The 26,686-nt window shown below is 38.1% G+C and overlaps 1 protein-coding gene across 3 annotated transcripts in view; it reads right to left on the bottom strand.

The window, feature by feature from the left end:
- Window positions 1-5,390: 5,390 nt before the first annotated feature.
- MND1 (meiotic nuclear divisions 1) overlaps window positions 5,391-26,686 on the bottom strand; it is a 105,303-nt gene continuing 84,007 nt past the window's right edge. For 2 of the 3 annotated variants that reach the window (XM_089912311.1, XM_089912310.1), the window contains one exon: window positions 15,258-21,181. In XM_089912311.1, coding sequence (XP_089768437.1) covers window positions 20,994-21,181 — 188 coding nt within the window. In that variant the 3' untranslated portion in view covers window positions 15,258-20,993. The other variant, XM_022599647.2, reaches the window with a different exon arrangement.

Genomic DNA, 26,686 nt, shown 5'->3' on the forward strand with positions numbered 1-26,686 from the left:
AGGGAAGCCCCATTGGAAGATTTTTTTTTTTTTTTTTTTTGTGGTAAGCGGGCCTCTCACTGTTGCGCAGCACAGACTCCGGATGTGCAGGCTCAGCAGCCATGGCTCATGGGCCCCACCACTCCACGGCATGTGGGATCTTCCCAGACCGGGACATGAACCCGTGTCCCCTGCATCGGCTGGCATACTCTCAACCACTGTGCTACCAGGGAAGCCCCTGTTGGAAGATTTTTAATCACAGTTTCAATTTCATTACCTGTGATTTTTCTGTTCATATTTTCTTTTCTTCCTGGTTCAGTCTTGGAAGGTTATACATTTCTAAGAATTTGTCCATTTCTTCTAGGTTGTCCATTTTATTGGCATACAGTTGCTTGTAGTAGTCTGTTAGGATGCTTTGTATTTCTGCGGTGTCTGTTGTAACTTCTTTTTCATTTCTAATTTTATTGCTTTGAGTCCTCTCCCTCTTTTTCTTGATGAGTCTGGCTAATGGTTTATCAATTTTGTTTATCTTCTTAAAGATTCAACTTTAGTTTTATTGATATTTGCTATTGTTTTCTTTGTTTCTGTTTCATTTATTTCTGCTCTGATCTTTATGATTTCTTTCCTTCTACTCTCTAGTTCCTTTAGGTGCAAGGTTAGATTGTTTATTTAAGATTTTTCTTGTTTCTTGAGGTAGGCTTGTATTGCTATAAACTTCCCTCTTAGAACTGCTTTTGCTGTATCACATAGGTTTTGGATCCTTGTGTTTTCATTGTAAATTGTCTCTAGGTATTTTTTGATTTCCTCTTTGATTTCTTCAGTGATCTCTTGGTTATTTAGTAACATATTGTTTAGCCTCTGTGTGTTTGTGTTTTTTACATTTTTTCCCCTGTAATTGATTTCTAATCTCATAGTGTTGTGGTCAGAAAAGGTGCTTGATATGATTTCAATTTTCTTAAGTTTATTGAGGCTTGATTTGTGACCCAAGATGTGATCTATCCTGGAGAATGTCCTGTGTGCACTTGAGAAGAAAGTGTAATCTGCTGTTTTTGGATGGAATGTCCTATAAATATCAATTAAATCTGTCTGGTCTACTGTGTCATTTAAAGCTTGTGTTTCCTTATTAATTTTCTGTTTGGATGATCTGTCCATTGGTGTAAGTGAGGTGATAAAGTCCCCTACTATTATTGTGTTACCGTCGATTTCCTCTTTTATAGCTGTTAGCAGTTGCCTTATGTATTGAGGTGCTCCTATGTTGGGTGCATATATGTTTGTAATTGTTATATCTTCTTCTTGGATTGATCCCTTGATCATTATGTAGTGTCCTTCCTTGCCTCTTGTAACATTCTTTATTTTAAGGTCTATTTTATCTGATATGAGTATTGCTACTCCAGCATTCTTTTGATTTCCATTTGCATGGAATATCTTTTTCCAACCCCTCACTTGCAGTCTGTATGTTTCCCTAGGTGTGAAGTGGGTCTCTTGTAGACAGAAGATACATGAGTCTTGTTTTTGTATCCATTCAGTGAGCCTGTGTCTTTTGGTTGGAGCATTTAATCCATTCATGTTTAAGGTAATTATCGACATGCATGTTCCTATTACCATTTTCTTAATTGCTATGGGTTTGTTTTTGTAGGTCCTTTTCTTCTCTTGTGTTTCCCACTTAGAGAAGTTCCTTTAGCATTTGTTGTGGAGCTGGTTTAGTGGTGCTGAATTCTCTTAGCTTCTGCTTCTCTGTAAAGCTTTTGATTTCTTTGTTGAATCTGAATGAGATCCTTGCTGGGTAGAGTAATCTTGGTTGTAGGTTCTTCCCTTTCATCACTTTAAACATATCACGCCACTCCCTTCTTGCTTGTGTAGAGTTTCTGCTGAGAAATCAGCTGTTAACCTTGTGGGTGTTCCCTTGTATGTTATTTGTTGCTTTTCCCTTGTTGCTTTCAATAATTTTTGTCTTTAGTTTTTGTCAATCTGATTACTATGTGTCTCGATGTGTTTCTCCTTGGCTGTGTCCTGAATGGGACTCTCTGTGCTTCCTGGACTTGGGTGGCTATTTCCTTTCCCATGTTAGGGAAGTTTTTGACTACAATCTCTTCAAAGATTTTCTCGGGTCCTTTCTCTCTCTCTTCTCCTTCTGGGACCCCTATAATGCGAATGTTGTTGTATTTAATGTTGTCCCAGAGGTCTCTTAGGCTGTCTTCATTTCCTTCATTCTTTTTTCTTTATTCTGTTCCGCAGCTGTGAATTCCACCATTCTGTTTTCCAGGTCACTTATCTGTTCTTCTGCCTCAATTATTCTGCTATTGATTCCTTCTAGTGTACTTTTCATTTCAGTTATTGTATTGTTCGTCTCTGTTTGTTTTTTTGTTTTTGTTTTTGTTTTTGCTGTACGCGGGCCTCTCACTGTTGTGGCCTCTCCCGTTGTGGAGCACAGGCTCTGAATACACAGGCTCAGCAGCCATGGCTCATGGGCCCAGCCGCTCTGCGGCATGTGGGATCTTCCCAGACCGGGGCACGAACCCGTGTCCCCTGCATCGGCAGGCGGACTCTCAGCCACTGTGCCACCAGGGAAGCCCATCTCTGTTTGTTTGTTCTTTAATTCTTCTAGGTGTTTGTTAAACATTTCTTTCATTTTCTCGATCTTTGCCTCCATTCTTTTTCCGAGGTCCTGGATATCTTCACTAACATTATTCTGAATTCTTTTTCTGGAAGGTTGCCTATCTCCACTTCATTTATTTGTTTTTCTGGGGTTTTATCTTATTCCTTCATCTGGTACAAAGTCCTCTGCCTTTTCATTTTGTCTTTCTGTGAATGTGGTTTTCCTTCCACAGGCTGCAGAATTGTAGTTCTTCTTGCTTCTGCTGTCTGCCCTCTGGTGGATGAGGCTATGTAAGAGGCTTGTGCAAGTTTCCTGATGGGAGGGACTGGTGTTGTGTAGAGCTGGGTGTTCCTCTGGTGGGCAGAGCTCAGTAAAACTAATCCGTTTGTCTGCTGATGGGTGGGGCTAGCTTTCCTCCCTGTTGGTTGTTTGGCCTGAGGCGACCCAACACTGGTGCCTGCCCGGCTCTTTGGTGGGGCTAATGGCAGACTCTGGGAGGGCTCATGCCAAGGAATACCTCCCAAAATTTCTGCTGCCAGGGTCCTTGTCCTCACGGTGAGCCACAGCCACCCACTGGCTCTGCAGAAGACCCTTCAACACTAGCAGGTAGGTCTGGTGCTGTCTCCTATGGGGTCACTGCTCCTTTCCCTGGGTCCCGATGTGCACAGTTCTTTGTGTGTGCCCTCCAAGAGTGGAGTCTGTTTCCCCCAGTCCTGTCGAAGTCCTGCAATCAAATCCCACTAGCTTTCAAAGTCTGACTCTCTAGGAATTCCTCCTCCCGTTGCTGGACCCCCAGGTTGGGAAGCCTGACGTGGGGCTCAGAACCTTCAATCCAGTGGGTGGACTTCTGTGGTATGTGTTCTCCAGTTTGTGTGTCACCCACCCAGCCGTTATGGGATTTGATTTTATTGTGACTGTGCCCCTCCTACCGTCTCACTGTGGCTTCTCCTTTGTCTTTGGATGTGGGGTATCTTTTTTGGTGTGTTCCAGTGTCTTCCTGTCAATGCTTGTTCAGCAGTTAGTTGTGTTTCCAATGCTCTCGCAAGAGGGAGTGAGCGCACACCCTTCTACTCCGCCATCTTGAACCAGTCTGTCTTTTCGAATTACAGTTTTATCTGGGTGTATGCTCAGGAGTGGGATTGCTGGGTCATATGGCAACTCTATTTTTACTTTTTTGAGGAGCCTTCGTACTGTTTTCCATAATGGCACCAGTTTCCATTCTGTGTGGGGTATCTTTATAAGGCTTATTTTGGTATATTAAATGCTTATATCCGACCCTTCTTGAGAACTTGCTTTGTCGAGGGGGTAGAACAAGAGAATTAACTGTCTACCTGGTTCTGCTTTTTTCTTCTCCCTCTTAGAGAAACTAACTTAAAAGAGAGGGTGACTCAGGAACTGAGCGTAAACCTGGAATAAACAGCAGAGAGTACGTGGATGCTGCTTTTGCCCACATCCACAAGGACATAAGAAAGAGAAGCAAAAGGAAAGAAAAGACATTCTTGATGCTCTTTGTGGTAATTACACAACATGGAAACATCAGAGAGTTAGAAAAATGCTTTCTTGGGACTTAGGATGGATTTAAAACAGAACAAGTAACTTTTTGTGTTAGGACAGCAATCTCATACAGATCACCTATATTCATATCTAACAGCTTCATCCGAAACACAGTATAGTTGATTCATGTAGTATCTTCCAGATTCTACACACAGGACAGCCTTAATCTTAGCCCCTGAGCTGTTTAACTTTTAAACTTGGATCCTAATAAGGGTTCGACTTGCTTGCTTCATTACCAAGAACTGCAGTGGAACAGCTGCCATACAAGGGCAGGAAGGCTTCTAGGAGGGGTGGGGGAGGGGCGCCACTTCAGCACAGTGTTATGTAACCACAAGGGGGGTGCTGCAAAGGGAAAAGCTCCCTCTGCCTTGCTTCAAAGTATTGAATTCTAAAAATGTCTCAGAGACACCTAATAATCACATTTGAGTTGCTGGAGTTAGAAGCTTAAATATAATTAGACCCAGAAAATCAATTCAGTCTGATGGGCTTATATGGCTGCTATTTTCAATAACTTTAGATACTTGTTGTCCCCAAGAAACAGTTGTAAAAATGTATGTACAGTGTGTTTCAGCAGGAGAAATGTCAATTCCTTTTTCATTGACAATGAGTTATGCATGTTGATCTAACAACAGGCCCCAAACAAGTTGCATTCCAATAGGTCCTTTCTAAGTCAGTCGTTAGGCTGGAACATAGTTTCCCATGGAAACAATTTTAGATGTGGTGGTTCAGATGGCCAGATATGGCCAAAGAAGTCCATTAACCTAATTTTACTAAAGACCCTGACCACCATGGATGACAATGCTCTTCTGTAAGAAAATGTTTCCTAACCTCTGAGCTGGCCTCCCTGTAACTCATCTTCCCCTGTCCTGGCAGGAGTGCAGGAGGCCCTGAGTGCAGAGGCTGGCTGGGGGTGAGGGTAATGCAGGCAAGTGTAGGCTACTCCACAGCAAGACCAAGGGCTCCAAGGTGAGAGTGAGGTCTGGTGGTGCCCAGACCCTGGAAGGCAGTGCACCTGTGCAAGTAACCACCATCACTGTATTTGCAGTATTTTATCTTCTCCGGACAAGAACTTCCTAAATGTTCAGAGTGACATGACTATCTTCTGCTGAGCCTATACTCTGTGCTAGAGCACAGTGTTAATTGCTGTATCTACATCATTTCACTTAATCCTCCAAACAAACTCCAGATCTCTGAGGCCAGTTATTTTATCTAGATTCAAGAAACAGGGCGGGGGGAGGAGGGGCAGTATAGGGGTCTGCGAGTGGGAGGTACAAACTACTGGGGGTGAGACAGGCTCAAGCCTATTATTGTACAACACAGGGAATAGAGCCGATACTTTGTAATAACTGTAAATGGCATGTATAAAAATTTAAAAAAAAAAAGAAAAAAGAAACAGGGCAGGAAGGCGTAGGGATGTTAAGTAACTTGCCTAAATTCACAGTGAGAGCCAGCACTTGAACTCAAGCTTGTTTGATCCAGATCCATACTGTTCTCCAGGGACTAAGGAAACACTTCCAAGAGTCTACTGCTTATTTTCATTCAATGGTTTTCATTAAGACAAAATTATCCTGCTCAGCGAATGGATTGGATTAATTGATTCAAGAAATATTAAGTGCTTTATTTATATGTGGATGATGCAAGGAGGTATAAGCTGGGAATCTAGTGGATACAAAACATCCAAACACGAACATTATTTAGGTAACGTTACAAATGACCAGTGCCACATGAGTGGATATACCGTAACTTGTTATATAGAGCGATGGCTTACGGGAGGTTACTGTGAGCTGGTGTTAATAGAGAAGGCCTCATGAAGGATGCTGGACTTGAGCTGCTCCTTGAAGAAATAGCGTTTAGATAGAGGACATGCCTGATGAAGGGCTCAGACGAGCAAAACTTGCATGCTAATGATCCTTCGATTAAGAGATGAGACTAGCTTAATTTGTATCATGCTGCAGAGAAGTGTAAAATAAAATTGAAAAGTTGGGGCCAGATGGTGCAGAGACCTCTAGGATTTCTTTGTTGTAATTCAACTTTTTGAACAAGCAATATACAGTTAAAAATAAAATTTATAAAAAGGAACAGAGGAAAAATCCCTCCCTTTCACATAGGTAACCATTATTAAGTTTCCTGTGCATCCTTTCAGGTTTTCGTGTGTGTGTGTGTAGACACAAGCAATTATATGTGTTACTTTCCCCCTTTGTTAAAAGGTAGCAATATGGTCTGTAGAAATTTTGGATAGCAATAATTTACTATTGTATATATTTTTCTTACTATCTAAAATGATTATGTTTACTTATTAAAATATAATAGTGTTTCCCACTGTGGATTTATTAAACAGATATCAATAACTGGGAGCCAGAATAGGAACAGTCATTTCCAGAGGTGGACCCACCCAGGGTCAATTTTATATCTATGGAACTATATGCTAGGAAGTGTGGGTGTAGGCTGGTGTGGCAGTGCTCCTCTACCACATCACCCTAACACCTGTACACTCCTCACCTTGGCTTTCTTTAGTTTTATAATTCCCTGCTTGTGTGTCTGCCTCATTCACTTAACTGGAATCCTTTGAGGCAAGGACTATAGAACTCATTTATCTTCGTATCATCAACATCTAATATAATGCCTGGCAAATATGAGATTATTAAATGAATGTTCAAATGATTTCATAAATAGAGAAAAAGTGACTGTGAGTAACCTTCAGAAATGACTTAATTTATCTGAACCCTAGGATATTAGAATATTAGGAGAAGAAATGGTATTTTATCCTATCTGGTAATGTGTGGAGGCGTGTAAAGAAAGATCAGACAGTAGAGAGGAAGAGTGAAGATACTGGGGGAGGGAAAGAGGAGAAAAAATGAAGCAAAGCAAGTTCTTGGAGCAACCAGGAGGGAGCTGGGCCTTGGCAACAGTGGAGATGTTAGTCTAAGCAGAAGTATGGGTGTGAAAATAACTGGAGGTAGGGGGTTAGGGAGTTGAGATTATGCCTGAAGAGCTCATATTAAAAAAAAAAATTTTTTTAAATAAATAGAGAAAATTGAGGAAAGTAGAGTTGAATAGAGAGGCCTGGGTGGCAAATGTTTGAAATAGTTTTAGGGACTGAGAGGAAAAGCTGATTGAAAGTAACAGCTGCTTTATAGCCTTTCTGGAATAAGGCCAGTTATAGCTTTAAGTAAAAGCGTTGATAAGCAATGCTGAGAGTCTATTTGAGGCAGGAGATTATGAAGTTGCAATTCTTTTGTGCCAAATAATATGTGAGGTGCCCTGGCCCTACAGAGATTAAAAATCAACATGCCCTCAAGTAGCTTTTGTCTAGTATAGAGAAGAGTATCTTCAAAATATATTTAGTTCCAACACTACCACCTTACTCTTTAAATGGTTTTATTATAACATAGTTAATATTGCCATATAATATGGCTGTCACTGCTTCTAAATATTGTTTATATGTGAGAAAAGTTAAGCAACCTCTTAGAAACTTTCAGATATGGTTATACAAAATAATTTTCATATCCAGGTACTTTAATCCCTCAAGCTGTGCTATGTCAAATGTTGACACCGTGCTAAAAAAGAAGTTATCTTTCTAAGTGCATTAAGAAAATTATTGTCATTGAAAGTATATTTCTATCTGTTAAAAACAAACAAACAGGCCATTTCAGTCCCTGTATATACAAACTGATTTTATTAGGGTCCTTAAAGGCAAAATATTTGTTCCAGTTGACCTCAGAATCAAACCAAATCTGCTCGGATGGAAACTTGCTAATAAGCAAGTTAAACTCAGTCAGGTGTGGGTCCCTAGAGCTCACATAACACAGGAAAAACATGTAAGCAAGAAGTACGTTTACTTAAACATGGTAACAACCACAACTGGACAGAAAAAAATTACACATCTGTTCAATTTAAATGTGTAAAAATTTCCCATAGTTACTTTTCAAAATGTTATGAGAAACATGATGCCTTCCAAGTTCCGGCTTGCAAAATAATTTGCCCTTTCTGCATCAAATCCAGTCTCCAAACTGGTAAGGTACATTTTAGAGAGGTTTTTCAGAAAGCATTTGGGATTTCACTTCTAAAAGCTAACCTGAAGACACCTGAGTATTAATTACAAATTTTCTTTTTCATTAATAAATTTCAGCTAAAAGGCAGTAACTTTTACAAATCTGTTTTTTTTTTTTTTTTCTTTTTGCGGTACGCGGGCCTCTCACCGTTGTGGCCTCTCCCGCTGCGGAGCACAGGCTCCGGACGCGCAGGCTCAGCGGCCATGGCTCACGGGCCCAGCCACCCCGCAGCATGTGGGATCTTCCCGGACCGGGGCACAAGCCCGTGTCCCCTGCATCGGCAGGCGGACTCTCAACCACTGCGCCACCAGGGAAGCCCTACAAATCTGTTTTTGATAAAAAGTTCCCAGATAATTTTTTACAAATCTTTTTATAATTCATTTCTGAAAACCCATGGAAAAAGCAATTTAAAAAGTCCTCAAAGCTATTACCATTCCACTTCTTTTCTATAAAATCCAGCTCTATCTCATATTTCTTATATTCTTTTTAGAGGATCAGTTCTTCACGAATAGGGACTCTTCTCTTTTTTCTTTAGTCAAGGAATTCATCTTCGAAGCTCCCATAAATGTGCAAACAGATATTTGGAAATGTTCTTTAGAGGCCAGGTAGTTCCAGTGTTATCAGTACAAAAATTGTTTCAGAGCAAATGAAAGAAAACTTGCAAATCATTTTTAAGAAGTTATAAAGCAGAAACTAACATAACATTGTAAAGCAATTATAATCCAATAAAGATGTTCAAAAAAAAAAAAGCAGTTATAACATTGATACCTAAATCTGAAGAGATAGCACATAAAGAAAAAATTAGAGACCAGTATCACTTATGAATATTGATGCAAAAATTCTAAATAAACTATTAAAAATCTCTAATATCACATTAAGGAAATAATTCACCATGACCAAGTAGGTTTTATGCCAGGAATATAGGGATAGTTGAGTGTTAGGAAATATATTAATATCATTCAACTTATTAATAGATTTTAAAAGAAAGATCATATGCTTATCTCCATAGATGGAGAAAACTCTGACAAATTCAACAAGCGTTCCTTACACAAATCCTTGAGAAAACAGGACTAGATTAATACTTCCTTAATATTAACAATTATATATTATAAAAGGCCAGCATTTTACTTAATGCAGAATTACAAAGGCATTCCTACTAAGGTCAGAAGACAGATGTTCTCTATCTCCACTACAGTTTTATGAGTTGGTATTAGCCAATGCAATTAGATACGAGAAAACAATTAGAAACATAAGAATTAAAAAAGAAGAATTAAAACTATGTCTATTCATAGAGAATGGATTTGAGGACATGGGGAGGGGGAAGGATAAGCTGGGACAAAGTGAGAGAGTAGCATTGACATATATACACTACCAAACGTAAGATAGATAGCTAGTGGGAAGCTGCTGCATAGCATAGGGAGATCAGCTTGGTGCTTCGTGACCACCTAGAGGCGTGGGATAGGGAGGGTGGGAGGGAGACGCAAGAGGGAGGAGATATGGGGATATATGTATATGTATAGCTGAGTCACTTTGTTATAAAGCAGAAACTAGCACACCATTGTAAAGCAATTATACTCAAAGATGTTAAAAAATTAAATTTAATTTAAAAAAATGGAGACAGTTGATAATATCACAAAGCAAAAAAAAAGTTTAAAAAAACCTAGTGACTTCAGCCTCTTAATGGTTTTTAATTTTTTTTTTTTTTTTTGCTGTACGCGGGCCTCTCACTGTTGTGGCCTCTCCCGTTGCAGAGCACAGGCTCCAGACGCGCAGGCTCAGCGGCCATGGCTCACGGGCCCAGCCGCTCCAAGGCATGTGGGATCTTTCCGGACCGGGGCACGAACCCGTGTCCCCTGCATCGGCAGGCGGACTCTCAACCACTGCGCCACCAGGGAAGCCCCTTTAATTTTGTTTCTTATCTCAGAAGTCTCTTTCAAGAATTATCTATTGGTTAGAGAAGATCTGGAGTTCAGTAATCCCCTTATTTTCCCTTCAGTTTTTAGTTATGTTACATTTACAGCTATTTATTTATTGATATTTATTGATATTTTTATTTTGGAATAGAAAGTAAAGTGTTAATTTTCAAAGATTAAAAAAAAACTATGTTTATTGAAGATGATATGATCTTGGAAAACCTCAAAGAATTAATTAAAAAACAAACTCAAACAAAAAAGAACTTAGCAAGATAGCAGGATATAAAGTTAATATGCAAAACCCAATGGCCTTCAGATACATAAATAATGACCAGTTAGAAGATAAGATGGAAGAGAAAACTCCATTTAAAATGGCAACAAAAAAAGATAAAATACTTAAGAAACAAGAAATACAAAAATTTTATATGAAGAAAACTTTATAGTTTTCCGGAAAACTTAGAGTTTGCTGGAAAAACATAAAAGTATGTTTGAGCAAATGGAAAGACATCCCTTGTTCTTGAATAGAATGTTTCATCATCAAGATATCAGGTCTATATTAATTTAAAATTTTAATACAATCTCAATAAAAAAAATAGCACCTGGATTTTTTTTCTGGAATTTGAAAAGTCAGTTGTCAACTTGGAGCAAAACTGTGACTTAAGGAAGAAAGCTGTATTTGGCATTCCTCTCAGAAATGAACTCGCCACCACTGAGCCAGTCCTATTCACCTCTAGCAGATTTGCTGCCATGTGGGTTGCTAAATCAGCCAGTTTCCAAAAGAAGCTGGAAATCTCAATTTGCATGTGACCTTTTACACGTGAATATGTTGACAACTAATTTAAATTAAAAATAAAATACAGGTTAGGCAAAATAAAATATACCTTGCAGGTCATATCTAGACCACAGGCGGTCAGTTTTTGATCTGTTGGAAGTTGGCAAACTTTTTCTGTAAAGCGTCAGATGGTAAATATTTCAGGCTTTGTAGGCTACATACAGCCTCTGTTGCATACTCCTATTTTTACATCATTAAAAATGTGTATAAAAGGCATTCTTAGCTCAAAGGCTGTAAAAAAACAGGCCTTGGATTTGGCGCTCAGGGTGGCAGTTTGCCATTCTTGGTTAATAGAAATCATTAGCCTTGAGATTCAATGAATACTTTCAAAGATAGCCATATTACCTGAACTCTCTTACAAATAATTTTTAAAAAGTCAAGCTGGGATAAACATAATATAAATTCACTGCAGTGGACATCTCATAATGCAGTACATTTCCCTCCTGATATTCAGGAAGCACATCCTGAAAGGGAGTTTATGTATAATTTTAAGACACCTTCCCCCCATCTGTCACAATGTAACTGCTCTTACAAATGATGCCATATTAGCTGGAAAATGCTTTCTATTTTACTCCAATCATGTTCGCAAAAAAAAAAAAAAAAAAAAAAAAGCCCCAGTATTATCGGGTTTACAATTTAGATCTTTCTGCTCAGGAATTATTAGGGTGGTTCTTGCTTCTTGGCTGTCAGCTGTACACATTTCCTTTTCTAATCCCTTAGAATCATGTTTGATAAAGTTTAGGATAATAGCACCTATTTCTGAGACAGACCAAGAACTTTATAATCCTATTAGACTAATGATGCGGCAAATATCAGAGGAAAAGTCATATCCAATTCATCCTTATGGATTGCTTTGGTCCTGGCCCAACCTCAGAAGTGACATTTCAGTGATCTGACCTGGCCCTGAACCATTGTGAAACTTACTAGGAAACTGTAAAATCTTTTCTAGAATCCTTTAAAAATAAGACAGGTAGTGAGATTTTAAAAATAACTACATGTGAAGAAGATTGATAAGATGGAAATCAGCTCTCAAATACCTTTTAAAAACACTTCACAGTTCATTGAAACGATACTGGGAGTATCAATTATAACATTTACTGAATCAAATTTGATCCTGGATCACTAGTCATTTGACTCTAGGTCTACCTAAGTTGCCCTCAGTCTTCAGATCAATTACAAAACCAACCCAGGGCGAAGGATTACCTAGAGTTTGGCTGGACCAATGCCCCTGGGCTTCTTAATCAGTATCTCTAATTACAGGGCAGAGCAAGCTCAAAAGCAGCTCTTCAAGATGAAGAACAGCTGATGTGCTGGAATAGGCAAAAGCCAACTTAGTAGTGAGCCAGCTGTTAACATCACTAAGATTAAATTACATAAACTATGATGAACTATATTACATGAAAAACAATGGTACTGGGCTTCCCTGGTGGCGCGGTGGTTGGGAGTCCGCCTGCCGATGCAGGGGGCGCGGGTTCGTGCCCCGGTCCGGGAGGATCCCATGTGACGCGGAGCAGCTGGGCCCGTGGGCCATGGCCGCTGAGACTGCGCGTCCGGAGCCTGTGCTCCGCAACAGGAGAGGCCGCAGCGGTGAGGGGCCCGCGTACCGCAAAAACAAAAAACAAAAAAAAAACAATGGTACTAAAACTAAAAACTCATCACTCCCTAATTATTTTACATTTTACCATTATCTGTGCTCTTGAGATTTACATCTATTGTATATGCACGGTAGAAATACTACACAACAGTGTGCTACTGAGCATCTTGCCCCAACCCTGCACTGTCATCATGTTGGTAATCTGAAATTGACTATGCTGGGAGTATTTATACCACACAGATAGGCAAATACTATAAACCAGGCCCCACTCCACTTTCCAAAGAGTCAGTTTAGTTAAACATCCACCAGCACATTTCTGGCTTAGGAGGATACCACAACCTCTAAATAGCTCATGAACAGACTCCATCTCAATCATTCTTGTGCTAGACCCATAAAATATTCAAAAAAACTTTTTGAAGTTGTCTAAATATTTATGAAATAGAATCTTTTAAGGGATCATTAGAAATGGATTTCTTTTTGAACATACAACATACCTTCTCTCTGAACAAGGAAGCATCTTTTAATTTTTAAAATTATTTTTGGCCACACTGAGTAGCTTGTGGGATCTTTTTTTTTAAATTAATTAATTTTATTTATTCATTTTTTTTTTGGCTGCGTTGGGTTTTCGTTGCTGCATGCGGGCTTTCTCTAGTTGAGGCGAGCAGGGGCTACTCTTCGTTGCGGTGTGTGGGCTTCTCACTGTGGTGGCTTCTCTTGTTGCGGAGCACAGGCTCTAGGCGCACAGGCTTCAGTAGTTCTGGCATGCAGGCTCAATAGCTATGGCTCGTGGGCTCTAGAGCACAGGCTCAGCAGTTGTGGCGCGCAGGCTTAGTTGCCCAGTGGCATGTGGGATCTTCCCCGACCAGGGCTCAAATCCGTGTCCCCTGCATTGGCAGGTGGATTCTTAACCACTGCACCACCATGGAAGCCCTAGCTTGTGGGATCCTAGTTCCCCGACTAGGGATAAACCTGGGCCCCTGGCAGTGAGAGCGCGAAGTCCTAACCGCTGGACTGCCAGGGAATTCCCAGAAGCACCTTTTCTAATAAATAGCAAACTGGGTCTGAGAAATCGTGGAATTCCCATTAGTGTATTAGGGAAAGGCTTACGATGGGTTATTTTTATTTTTTGTCCTTTGTCTCTCACCTCAAATACTTTCTCCTGTGAGAAGAGCTATTGCCCGAAGGCAACAAAGACTGGCCTTGAGAACAAACAAAGTTGGACCAATAAGCTCCTGCCCACATCCAGGAAGTGATTAAGTAGGTCTAGGGCAAGTCCATGCAATACAAAGACCAGATTCACTAACAAACGGCATGAAAACCATCTGGGTCATTTCAGACATACGGAGTACCTCATTCAAGTTACTCAAAAGAATATCAAAATTGGACAGTGTGAAAAAAAATTAAGGCATATGTGTAACGGGCATTACACACATTAGTTTTTTTTTTAAGGCATTTTTTAAAATTAATTTTATTTATTTAGTTTTGGCTGTGTTGGGTCTTTGTTGCTGTCGCAGGCTTTCTCTAGTTGTGGCAAGCAGGGGCTACTCTTCCTTGTGGTGCAGGCTTCTCATTGTGGTGGCTTCTCTTGTTGCGAAGCACAGGCTCGAGGAACGCAGGCTTCAGTAGTTGCAGCACGCAGGCTCAGTAGTTGTGGCTCGCAGGCTCAGTAGTTGTGGCACGTGGGCTTAGTTGCTCTGCGGCATGTGGGATCTTCCCAGACCAGGGATCGAACCCGTGTCCCCTGCATTGGCAGGCGGATTCTTAACCACTGTGCCACCAGGGAAGCCCCCACACATTAGTTTTGATTTTTCTTTTAAGTTTGTCTTGGAGTGCCTGCAAATACGCTAAATGCCTAAGCTGAACTGGAAAAAGATATATACACAGGGCATACATTATTTTTAACCTCCTCTTTTTTAGGTAGTTGAAAAAAAAAATCCCTGAACTCTTGCTGGTTATGTGTGCTATACTAACACCACTATATCATCTTATAGAAAGTGCATAAATCAGGACAAAGGGCCACGTGCTTGTTCTTTACAGTAGAAAGGCATCAAACATTCAAAAGAAAGTAGTTTTCATGTCTGAGGAATTACTACCTAACTCCAAGTTTGAGGAACACCAACTTTCTGTATTTTTTCCTGTGGGAAATTTGCAAATATGATGCTATACACTGAAAATCACTCACTCACATTTTTCCACTAAATACTGAGAAATAGTAAAGCAGCCATTAGAGTTTTTAAGGTTATTTCCAAGCATGTATGTATGGGTGTATAGGTATAATACAGCCTTCAAAATTACCCTTAGTTCTTAATATTTAATATTTGAGAGAAACTAAAAAATGTTATCATGTTATGGGCTTTAATCTATAAAAAATTATTGGTAAAACTAACAGGTGGATGACTTTACTTGCATTCTCCTACTCTAATGAGCACTGAGAGAACATGGCTATTATTCTGCTTTTGACTGATCAAAAAGAGTGCAAAACATCTACACTTTATACTTTATTTAAAATTAATAAAACAAACACAGTTATAGGTAAATGAAAATTCAGTACATTTAGCTGGATAATATAAAAATTTACATATTCACAAGCACATAGCTCCTTCACTGACACCAAATATTTTAATCTATGTAGTCAAAGTCTTCTGGAATTCCAAAATTTTTATCAATTTTATTTTCTTCAAGCCCAAATTTTCTTTTGGCCCAAGATTTTATTGCAAAAATGTTATCTATAAAGAAAATTGAGAAATATTTTTGAGAATTGAAAATATAATCACAAAACATTTCAAATATAATTACATTCAGCTTTTTTTTTACTTCTATTACTTTTAGAAGTATCAAAATAAGGAGTTTTCTGTATTTTCAAGAGTAGCAGCAATTAACTTCAGAAGAAAGAAAAGATTTAATGATTATTTTGAATAAACAGATTTCATATTAAAAAATTCAGTAGGGGGCTTCCCTGGTGGCACAGTGGTTGAGAGTCTGCCTGCCGATGCAGGGGACACGGGTTCGTGCCCCGGTCCGGGAAGATCCCACACGCCGCAGAGCAGCTAGGCCCGTGAGCCATGGTCACTGAGCCTGCGCGTCCGGAGCCTGTGCTCCGCAACGGGAGAGGCCACAGCAGTGAGAGGCCCGTGTACCGCAAAAAAAGAAATTCAGTAAATTAGTTGCCACTAAAGAATACCCGACTTAAAGAATAATTCAAAGCCAGGGAGAGGTTAATGGTGCCTCTTCCACATTTCCACAGCAAAGGCAGGATTCTGTTACCTCAGGAATTAGAGTTGCTCCTGTTCCCAAATGGAACCCCTTTCCCTCCCCCACAGAGAGAATGGCTTCCAGACAATCAGGCCAGGGAGAAGGGGTGAGGAGGAAGGAAGGGATTCTCTTAAGACTAAAAGAGGAACAGATATATCCTGAATGTCTTCTAGGGAATTTAAATGCAGTTTACCACTGAAAAAAGTGTTACATCTATATAAAGGGATTTATCCCAAGGAAATAAATTGTGTACAAAGATTTATGAGCAAATCTTCATCCCAGTGTACCAAAAGAAAAAAATAAAAGCAATCAAAAAATCTAGAAACTATAAATGCTGGAGAGGGTGTGGAGAAAAGGGAACACTCTTGCACTGCTGGTGGGAATGTGAATTGGTACAGCCACTATGGAGAACAGTATGGAGGTTCCTTAAAAAACTATAAATAGAAAGACCATACGACCCAGCAATCCCACTACCGGGCATATACCCTGAGAAAACCATAATTCAAAAAGAGTCATGTACCAAAATGTTCATTGCAGCTCTATTTACAATAGCCAGGACATGGAAGCAACCTAAGTGCCCATCAACAGATGAATGGATAAAGAAGATGTGGCACATATATACAATGGAATATTACTCAGCCATAAAAAGAAACGAAATTATTTGTAGTGAGGTGGACGCACCTAGAGTGTCATACAGAGTGAAGTAAGTCAGAAAGAGAAAGACAAATACCGTATGCTAACACATATATATGGAATCTAAGAAAAAAAAATGTCATGAAGAACCTAAGGGTAAGACAGGAATAAAGACACAGACCTACTAGAGAATGGACTTGAGGATATGGGGAAGGGTAAGGGTAAGCTGTGACAAAGTGAGAGAGTGGCATGGACATATTTACACTACCAAATGTAAGGTAGATAGCTAGTGGGAAGCAGCCGCATAGCACAGGGAGATCAGCTCAGTGCTCTGTGACCACCTAGAGGGGTGGGATAGGGAGGGTGCAGGGGAGGGAGACGCAAGAGAGAAGAGATATGGGAACATATGTATATGTATAACTGATTCACTTTGTTATAAAGCAGAAACTAACACACCATTGTAAAGCAATTATACTCCAAGAAAGATGTAAAAAAAAAGCAATCTAAATGTCTAATCAAGTAGAAGGGTGTCAATGCATAGGCAATGAAGGATGCAAGGCAGTACCAACGTGCTCACAATGGCTGCACTGAGGGAATGGGAATGATGGTGAGTTTTCTTTTTTTAATTTTACACATTCTCTTTAATGTACATATACCATCTTTATAATGAATATGTATTATAAATACAGAAAAGTAATGGTGTACAGTTTTCTGGTTCAGAGTATTCTATAAAACATTAAGCACCGTGTTAGTTGTGATAATGAAATGAAGGGTTAAAGTAGGTTCTTTTGGAGTGTTATTGGCCGAATTATCACCTCCCCCTAATTCATATGTTGTAGTCCTAAACCCCACTACCTCAGAATATGATTGTACTTGGAAATTGGGTCTTTAAAGAGGTGATTAAGTTAAAATGAGCCCACTGGGGTGGGCCCTAATCCAATCTAACTGGTGTCCTTACAAGAAAAGGAAATGTGGATACACTGAGACACCAGGGCCAGGCATTGGAAAGACTCTGTCAGGACACAAGGAGAAGAAGCCAAGGAGAGAGAGGCCTCAGAAAAAACCAAGCCTGCCTACACCTTGAGTTTGGACTTCCACCCTCCAGAACTGTGAGAAAATCAATTTCTTTATTTACGCCACCTGCTCTGAAGTATATTGTTATGGTACCATTAGGAAATTAATATATGAAGTTCAGTCACTCTTAAAAATATTGTTTTAGGAATTTTAATTCCAAGTATCAAATATTGATAACTAAATGTTTGGAACGAAGTTCACTGCTGAGGTGAATACTACTATATCAAATAGAATAATGTTAACAAAATGTCCTCATTTCTTTAAATAAAGAGTTATAGGATATCAACAGATATTAAAATAAATCTTTATGTAATGATCTAAACCAAATCTCTACTTTTCATAAGAACCTAAGAGAGAATACTAATAGCATGAGGTACTCTAGAATAATCTGTTTAATTTGATTAGTGCCTGCACAACCTGTGCAATCTTGACAGTCACAACCAAATACTTATAGAGGGCCCATTGCTACGTAAGACAGCTATTAAGTGTATTACAGGTATTCCAGAACATAAAGAGCCTATGCCTTCAAACTGACACAAGAGTAGAGAGAGAAAAATCAATTTGTCACCAAACAATTCCAAAGTGATATGTATGTTAGAGAGAAAAGATCAAGTGTTATGTGTAGAGCTTGTACAATAGGCTCCAAGAATACAGAAAGATTTCCAGAAAACAAGAGGACAGATGCAACGCTGTAGGAGCCTTGGAGGAATGTATTTCAACCCGGGAACAGGAGAGAAGAAAACGAGGCACCATAGTAAGACTAGAGCCTCTGCAGGAAGGAGTTCCTGGTTCATGTGAGGGCAAGAAACCATTTTATTATAAACCTTCAAAGATTAAGAACAAACAAAAGAATAAACAAGTAAAAAGCCTCTGTATACAATGCTTAATGGACCAATTCAAAAAGACTCTGATTAAATATGTCCTTGGGCCACTCAATGTCTGCCTTCAAGACAAAGTCACCCGCAATCTTGATAGTTCATCCCTGTCAATTAATTTTTCTATTATGTGGAAATGTTTATGAATGGATAAAAAAATACTTTTATTTTTAAAGAAACAACCTTAAGACTGGTAGAATTCATATTAATTTATATGGTGGCAAACCCAAGATATATACAGGAATAGGATGGGCAATATCACATGCATGAGTCTATGTTAGAACCTCACAACATCTTTCCCCCCTCACTCATTTAGATGCCGCTCATACAAAGTCGTAAAAACTCCACTATCTTAGTTATTAGGCAAGGTTTTATATAATTTGATAAATCACTTTTAAAGTTACCTAATGTCACAAAACATTTAGATACTATATTTCTAGTTATATTTATACCCTGAGGTGACTTCTCATTCTATAAAATTGAAATACTGAACTACTGAACAGTAAGTATGCTCAATTTAAAATACATTTTAGGGACCTTTTCAGTATAAAGAAACCAAATCTTAACTAATAATTATATAACGATCTTTAGTTATAAGTATTATTGATGTTTTCTTCTTCTTTGTTTTGAAAACAGGAAGGTTTTCTGGGGTGTAATTCGTTTTAACTCCATGATTTTTTCATAACACTTTTATGTTGGAAGGAGCAAGTTGTAAACTCAAATGGAAATACGTTTTTTTGTTTGTTTGTTTTTGCGGTACGCGGGCTTCTCACTGTTGTGGCCTCTCCCGTTGCGGAGCACAGGCTCCGGACACGCAGGCTCAGCGGCCGTGGCTCACGGGCCCAGCCGCTCCGCGGCATGTGGGATCCCCCCGGACCGGGGCACGAACCCGTGTGCCCTGCATTGGCAGGTGGACTCTCAACCACTGCGCCACCAGGGAAGCCCCCGGAAATATGGTTCTTAACAGCTGTTTCTACTGTTCTGAAAATATTATCATCCTTCCCGTATGATTTTAAAAGTTTCAGGTTCTTTCTCAGCTAATAACACAAGGGAAAAAAAAGTTGTTCACATTTTTTTAATTATAATTTTTGAAGTTTATGATCAACTGGAAAACATGAAAGGATTTTTTTAAGAGACAGGGAAAAGGGGAGTATTTGTTTATCAATGTGTCTAATGGTGTGCTAAACGGCTTACAAACTGTTTTATTTAATCCTTCCAAAATGTGAGGTAGATATTATCCACATTGAACAGATGAAGAAGCAGGGTCAGAGAGGTTCAATAAATCACATAGCAAATAAGGAGAACAACCTGGATTCCTTTGAAAGCCAAGTTCCTCCCACTATATACACAGGCTGCCTGTGCCTACTGTTTGCTGAGCTGCTTTGTTAATTAGGGGAAATCATTTTGTGACTCTTGTCTTATTTTTAATCTAAAAATCCACTTGCCTTTTTACTTACTCAAAATTTTATATTTCTCAAACCTATATGATATCACTGTATTTATTATTTATTTATACTTTATTGGACACACATTTCATTATTCTCTTTTATTTAATGTTAGTTTGCTGTTTTTACCCTCCTCTGTTCTTATCACTAAAGCATTACACTATTTAGGAAATAACTTTGTAATAAATAAGACTGCAATTTTATAGGGACCAAAGGCCAGTTATATTGATTTTATCAGTGTACTTAATTCTAAAATAGACAAGGAAAAACGATTCTTAAGTTTTCTGTGAAATACAGAGGTCTGGACATGGAATCAGGGAAATCTGGCTCTAATCCCTGTTCTTCCAGTGACTAATCACCTTTGACTTAAGGCAGCTACTTCAAGCTTTCTGCATCTCTGTGTCAATGCAATCTTATCCATGCTGTCCCACGGAAACAGAATAAGTGTAACACATATAAAGGCATTAAAGACTCTTACCAGGATGGAAAGGTTCAATTACCATTATTTCATAATTAAATACTGAAAAAACATCAGTGTAACTTCCAGACAGGTTTTAACAATAATAATCATACTTGTATATAATTCATAACAATCATTATTTATTAATGTTCTTCTAAATTTTAAGACACATAGATAATGCCTCATTAGTTCCCATTTCTTAGTATATACCTGGTATAGACCAGAGGGTGTATCCATTGGCAAATGGATTAATGAGGCATTTACATGAAAGCAGGTACACAGAGAAGACTACCCCGTGTGGTGGGTGAGAGCTTGGACTCTGAAATCTAATTCCTGTTCCACTGCCTAGCACCTGTGTGACTGTGGGTTCCTAGTGGCCTCAGTTTCATCTCTAAAATTAGGGATAATAATCCTATCTACCTCATAAGATTGTTGTGGAGATAAAATGAGAATGCAGCACAGACATGCTTTATAATGCCTGGCTCATAATCAGCCCTTGACAAATGTTTGCAATTATTATTATGAGCAAGAAGACAAATCTTTAGGGTTGCATGAAACGCTTAAAAGTTGTATCTTGCATTAATATATAAGAAGGTTAAGTGATTAGCCCAAGTGATTTATCTGGGAAAAGTTACACAAAACTTAAAATAATCATTGGTTTTACAAAAATGCCTTACACTTTACAAAATGACTCATAATAAGATTTTAAAAATTCCTCAAGTAAATGAAATGATTTAAGATATAAAAACTTGGTTAATACATACACTTTCAGAAACGTCTTTTCTTGAACTTAACCAGGCACAATAGTTCCTGCATTTCACATCATAGTAAGTGTACAAGAGTTTTACTAGTTTATCAGTGCCACTGTAATACATACCAGTCCATCTGTTAGCAGCTTCTTTGGCCACTTCATTTGCTTGACCTGAAAAAAACCCAACCATATATATATAGATTCATCCTTTTCGGAAAAAAAAGCTCAAATAGTGACACTGTATCTCACAAACCTGCTCAACTTCCCAAGGAAATTTTAGATAGTTGCAGTTATCTTAGTCATGGATAGAAAGTCAATGTGAACAATTTCCCTTTCCTAAATGTCCACTATTATGGTACTTCCTCTTTAAAAACATGTTTAAATGAGATGTTTCTCAAATAATTTACACCAGAAGAAGATAAAATAATTTAAGTTTAATGATAAGCATTTTAGTGTATACATATTAGACAACAATAAACTTGACAATATAATTTTAATGGCCATACAGTAGCCCTGAAGGAGGAAATATTTACTTTATAAATTATACTTCTTGCTATTAAATGTTATCTGTATCTATATGATGTCGTTCAAGTTAATCTACACAGCACATAACAATGCCATGATCACCTGGGCGTAAATAGTATTCATAATGATAGCATTTATTTATTTATTGAAATACAAGTTATATACCAAAGAATTCACCATATTAAAGTGTATTATTCAGCGGTTTTTAGTATATTTACAAGGTTGTACAACTATCACCACTACCTAATTCCAGAACATTCTCATCACCCAAAAGGAAATCCCATACCCATTAGGAGTCACTCCACTTCCCCTTACCCCCAGCCCCTGGAGACCACTTACCTACTTTCTGTCTCTATGGATTTGCCTATTCTGGACATTTCATATAAATGAAATCATATATGTCTGGCTTCTTTTCACTTGGCACAATGTTTTCAAGGTTTGTCAACTGTAGCATGTATAAATACTTCATTCCTTTTTACTGCCAAATAATATTCCATTGTATGGATACACCACATTTCGCTTAGTCACTCACCAGTTGATGGACATTTGGGCTGTTATTACTAATATGAATAATTTAACAATTTTTGTGTGAACATGTTTTCAATTCTTTTGGGTACATACCTAGGGGTGGAATTGCCGGCTCAAATGGTAACTATACATACAACATTTTGGGGAACAGATAACTTGTTTTCCAAAGTGGCTGCATCAACACACCATTATAAAGCAATTATACTCCAATAAAGATGTTCAAAAACAAAAACAAAACCAAAAAAAGTGGCTGCATCATTTTCACAATCCCACCAGCAATCTAAGAGTTCCAACTTCTCCACATCCCCACCAATAATTATTTTGCCTTCTTTTTATTATAGCCATCCTAATGGGTATCTCATTGAGTTGCGATTTGCATTTCCCTAATGACTAATGATGTTGAGCATCCTTCCATATGCTCATTGGCCATTTGTATATTTTCCTTGGAAAAATGTCTATTCAAATCCTTTGTCTGTGTTTAAATTTTTTTTATTGTTGAGTCATAAGTGTTTTTTTAATGTGTATTTTTGATATTGGACACTCGTCAGATACAGGATTTGCGATTATTTTCTCCCATTCTGTGGGTTTTCTTTCCACTTTCTTGACAATGTACTTTGACACACAAAAGTTGTTAATTTTGATGAAGTCAAATTTATCTACTTTTTCTTTGGTTGCTTGAGCTTTTGATGTCATATCTAAGAAAACTAGGCTACAGAGACACACATCTATGTTTTTTTCTAAGAGTTTTATAGATTTAGCTCTTACGTTTAGGTCTCTGCTCTACTTGAGTTAATTTTTGTATACAGTGTGAGGTGGGAGGCCGGGTTGATTCATTTGCATGTGGATAACCAGTTGTGCCCAGCGTCCTTGGTTGAAAACACTATTTTGTTCTGATTAAATGGCCTTGGTACCCTTGCTCAAAACCTTGTTTACTTCTGGACGCTCAATTCCATTTCATTAACCTGTATGTCTATTCTTATACCAGTACCAAATTGCCTTGATTATTCAAGTTTTGTAGTAAGTTTTGAAATTGGGAAATTTGAGTCTTCCAACTTTTTTTTTCCCCAAGGTTCTTTTGGCTGCTCTGGGTCCCCTGCATTTTCATATGAATTTTAGGACTAATATCAATTTCTGCAGAAAAGAAATTGGAATTTTGGAGGTTTTACAGTTAATCTATAGACCAGTTGGGGGGTACTTCCACCATGACAACATTTAGGTCATTCAATTCATGAACACGGGATGTCTTTCTATTTATATAAGTCTTTAATTTCATTAAATGTTTTTTACTTTTCAGTACAAGTCTTGCACTTCTTTGATTAATTTTACTCCTAAGTATTTTACTCATTTTGATGCTACTGTAAGTGGAATTCTCTCTTAATTTCATTTTCAGGCTGTTTATTGATAGTTTATAAAATACAATCGTTTTTTATATATTGATTTTCTATCTTGCAATCAGCTGACCTCATTTGTAAACTCTAATAGTTGTATTTTGCTGTTGTTGTTTTGTGGATTGTTTAGGGGTATCTATCTATCTAAGATCATGTCAACTGCAAATAGAGATAGTTTTCTTTTTTCCTTTTCAATATGGATGCTTTTTATTTCTCTTTCTTACCTAACTGCCCTGGCTTGAATTTCCAGTAGTGTTGAACAGAAGAGGTGAGAGTGGACATCCTTGGGGAAAGCATACAGCATTTCACCATTCAATGTGTTAGCTGTTCTATTTACAGTAGGCAGGACATGGAAGCAACCTAAGTGTCTATTGACAGATGAATGTTTAAAGAAGATGTGGAATATTACTCAGCCATAGAAAGAAACGAAATTGAGTTATTTGCAGTGAGATGGATGGACCTAGAGATTGTCATACAGAGTGAAGTAAGTCAGAAAGAGAAAAATAAATACTGTATGCTAACACATATATATGGAATCTAAAAAAAAAAAGGTTCTGAAGAACCTTGGGGCAGGACAGGAATAAAGACGCAGACATAGAGCATGGATTTGGGGACACGAGGAGGGGAAAGCGTAAGCTGCGACGAAGTGAGAGAGTGGCATGGACTTATATACACTACCAAATGTAAAATATATAGCTAGTGGGAAGCAGCCACATAGCGCAGGGAGATCAGCTCTGTACTTTGTGACCAAGACGGGTGGGATAGGGAGGGTGGGAGGGAGACGCAAGAAGGAGGAGATATGGGGATATACATATATGTATAGCTGATTCACTTTGTTATAAAGCAGAAACTAACACACTATTGTAAAGCAACTATACACCAATAAAGATGTTAAAAAAAAAAGTTAGATGTTCATTTTTTTTTTGGCTACACCACATGGCACATGGAATCTTAATTCCCCAACCAGGGATGGAACCTGTGCCCCCGGCATTGGAAGCGCAGAGTCTTAACCACTGGGCCGCCAGGGAAGTCCCAACTGTGCATTTTTTACAGATACACTTTTTTTGTTTGTTTCTTTTTGTGGTACGCAGGCCTCTCACTGTTATGGCCTCTCCCATTGCGGAGCGCAGGCTCCGGACGCGCAGGCTCAGCGGCCACGGCTCACGGGCTCAGCCGCTCTGCGGCATGCGGGATCTTCCCGGACCGGGGCACGAACCCATGTCCCCTGCATCGGCAGGCGGACTCTCAACCACTGCGCTACCAGGGAAGCCCACAGATACACTCTTATTAGACTGAGGAAGTTCACTTCTTTTCCCAGTTTGTTGAGTGTTTTTATTACTAAAGGGTGTTGGATTTTATCAAATACTTTGTTTATTGAGACAATTACGTGGGGTTACATCCACGTTTATTCTATAAATAGGTTGCATTAGATTGATTTTTGTACGTTGAACCAACCTTTCATCCCTGAGATAAATGTCACTTAATCAGGGTGTATAATCCTTTTTATATACTGCTGGATTTGATTTGCTAGAACTTTGTTGAGAATACTTACATCTATATTTGTAAGCAATACTTAACTATAGCTTTTTTTTCTTACGAAGTCTTTGGTTTGGGTATCAAGGTAATACTGACTTCAAAGAATGAGTTAGGAAGTGTTCTCTCTTTTCTAATTTTTTTTTAATTGAAAAGTTACTTCTTTAAACTGACAGAATTCACCAGTGTAGACTTGGCTTTTCATTGTAAGAAGTTTTTAATTTCTAACTCAGTCTCTTAACATGTTATACATCTATTTACAGCGTTCATTTCTGCTTGAGATAGTTTTGGTAACTTGTATCTTTCTAGAAATTTGTTCACTTCATATAACTTATCAAATTCATTGACATACCACTGCTCATAGTATTCCTTTATAGTCCTCTTTCTATCTGTAAGGTCAACAATGATCCTTCTAATTCATTCCTGATTTTAGTAATTTGAATCTTCCTTTTTTCCTGGCCAGTCTAGCCAAAGTTTGCCAATTTTGTTGATCTGCTTAAAGAACCAACTTTTGGTTTTATTGACTTTCTCTTGTTTTTCGATTCTCTAGCTCTTTTATTTCTGTTCTAGTCATTTTATTTCCTTTCTTATATCTGCTTTGGGTTTAGTTTGCTCTTCTTTTCCTAGTTTCTTAAGATAGAAGTCTAAGTTTCTGTATTGAAAGTTCTCTCTATTTTTCAACATAGGCATTAAAATATTAATAAATTTCCCACTGAGCAATGCCTTCATTGCACCCAATAAGTTTTTGTATGTTTTCATTTTCACTATCTCATAGTATATCCTAATTTCCCTTGTGATTTTGTTTGAGCCATCCCTTTTGGGAGTGTGTTGATTAATTTCAACATATTTGTGAATTTCCCAAATTTCCTTCCGTAATTTATCTCATAACATTCCATTCTCATCAGAAAACATACTTTGTATTATCAATCCATTTAAATTTATTGGGACTTAAGCTTAATATGTGGTCCACCTTGAAAAATATTTCATGTGCACTTGAGAAGAATGTGTCCCCTGCTGTTGTTGAATGTTCTATAGAGATTTAGTTGGTTTGTAGCTTTAAGTCTTCTAATTTCTTGCTTATGTTCCATCTTGCTATTCCATTCTTTATTCAAAATGGAGTATTTAAATTTTAAACTATTATTGTTGAATTGTCTATCCCTTCAATTCTTTTGGTTTTTGCTTATGTATTTTGGTTCTCTATTGCTAAGTGTATATATGTTTGTAATTGTCATATCTTCTTGAAGAGTTGATCCTTTTATCATTACAATTATAAACTGTACTTGTCTCTAGTAACAATTTTTGTCTTAAAATCTATTTTCTCTGGTATTAGTTTAGCCACTCTAGCTCGCTTTTGGTTATTGTTTTCATGGAATATCTTTTTCCAGCTTTTACTTTTACCATATTTGTGTCCTTGAGTCAAATGTGACTCTTCTGTAGATAATATATAGTTTATGTGTATTTAAAGTATTCTGCCAATCCCTGCCTTCTAATTGGAGAGTTTAATCCATTTACATTTAATACAATTACTGACAAAGTAGGATTTACATCTGCCATTTGCTATTTATTTTCTATAAGTCATATGAATTTTTGTTCCTCAATTCTTCCACAGTTGCTTCATTTTATGTCCAACAGATATTTTAGTGTATCAGTTTAATCCCCTTATTTCTTTTACCAAATATTTTGGGGATGTTTTCTTAGTGAT

The sequence above is a fragment of the Delphinapterus leucas genome, chromosome 5 (assembly GCF_059928025.1).
Source record: "Delphinapterus leucas isolate spDelLeu-1000000601 "Yukka" chromosome 5, BTC_Dleu_Yukka2, whole genome shotgun sequence".
Lineage (NCBI taxonomy): Eukaryota > Metazoa > Chordata > Mammalia > Artiodactyla > Monodontidae > Delphinapterus > Delphinapterus leucas.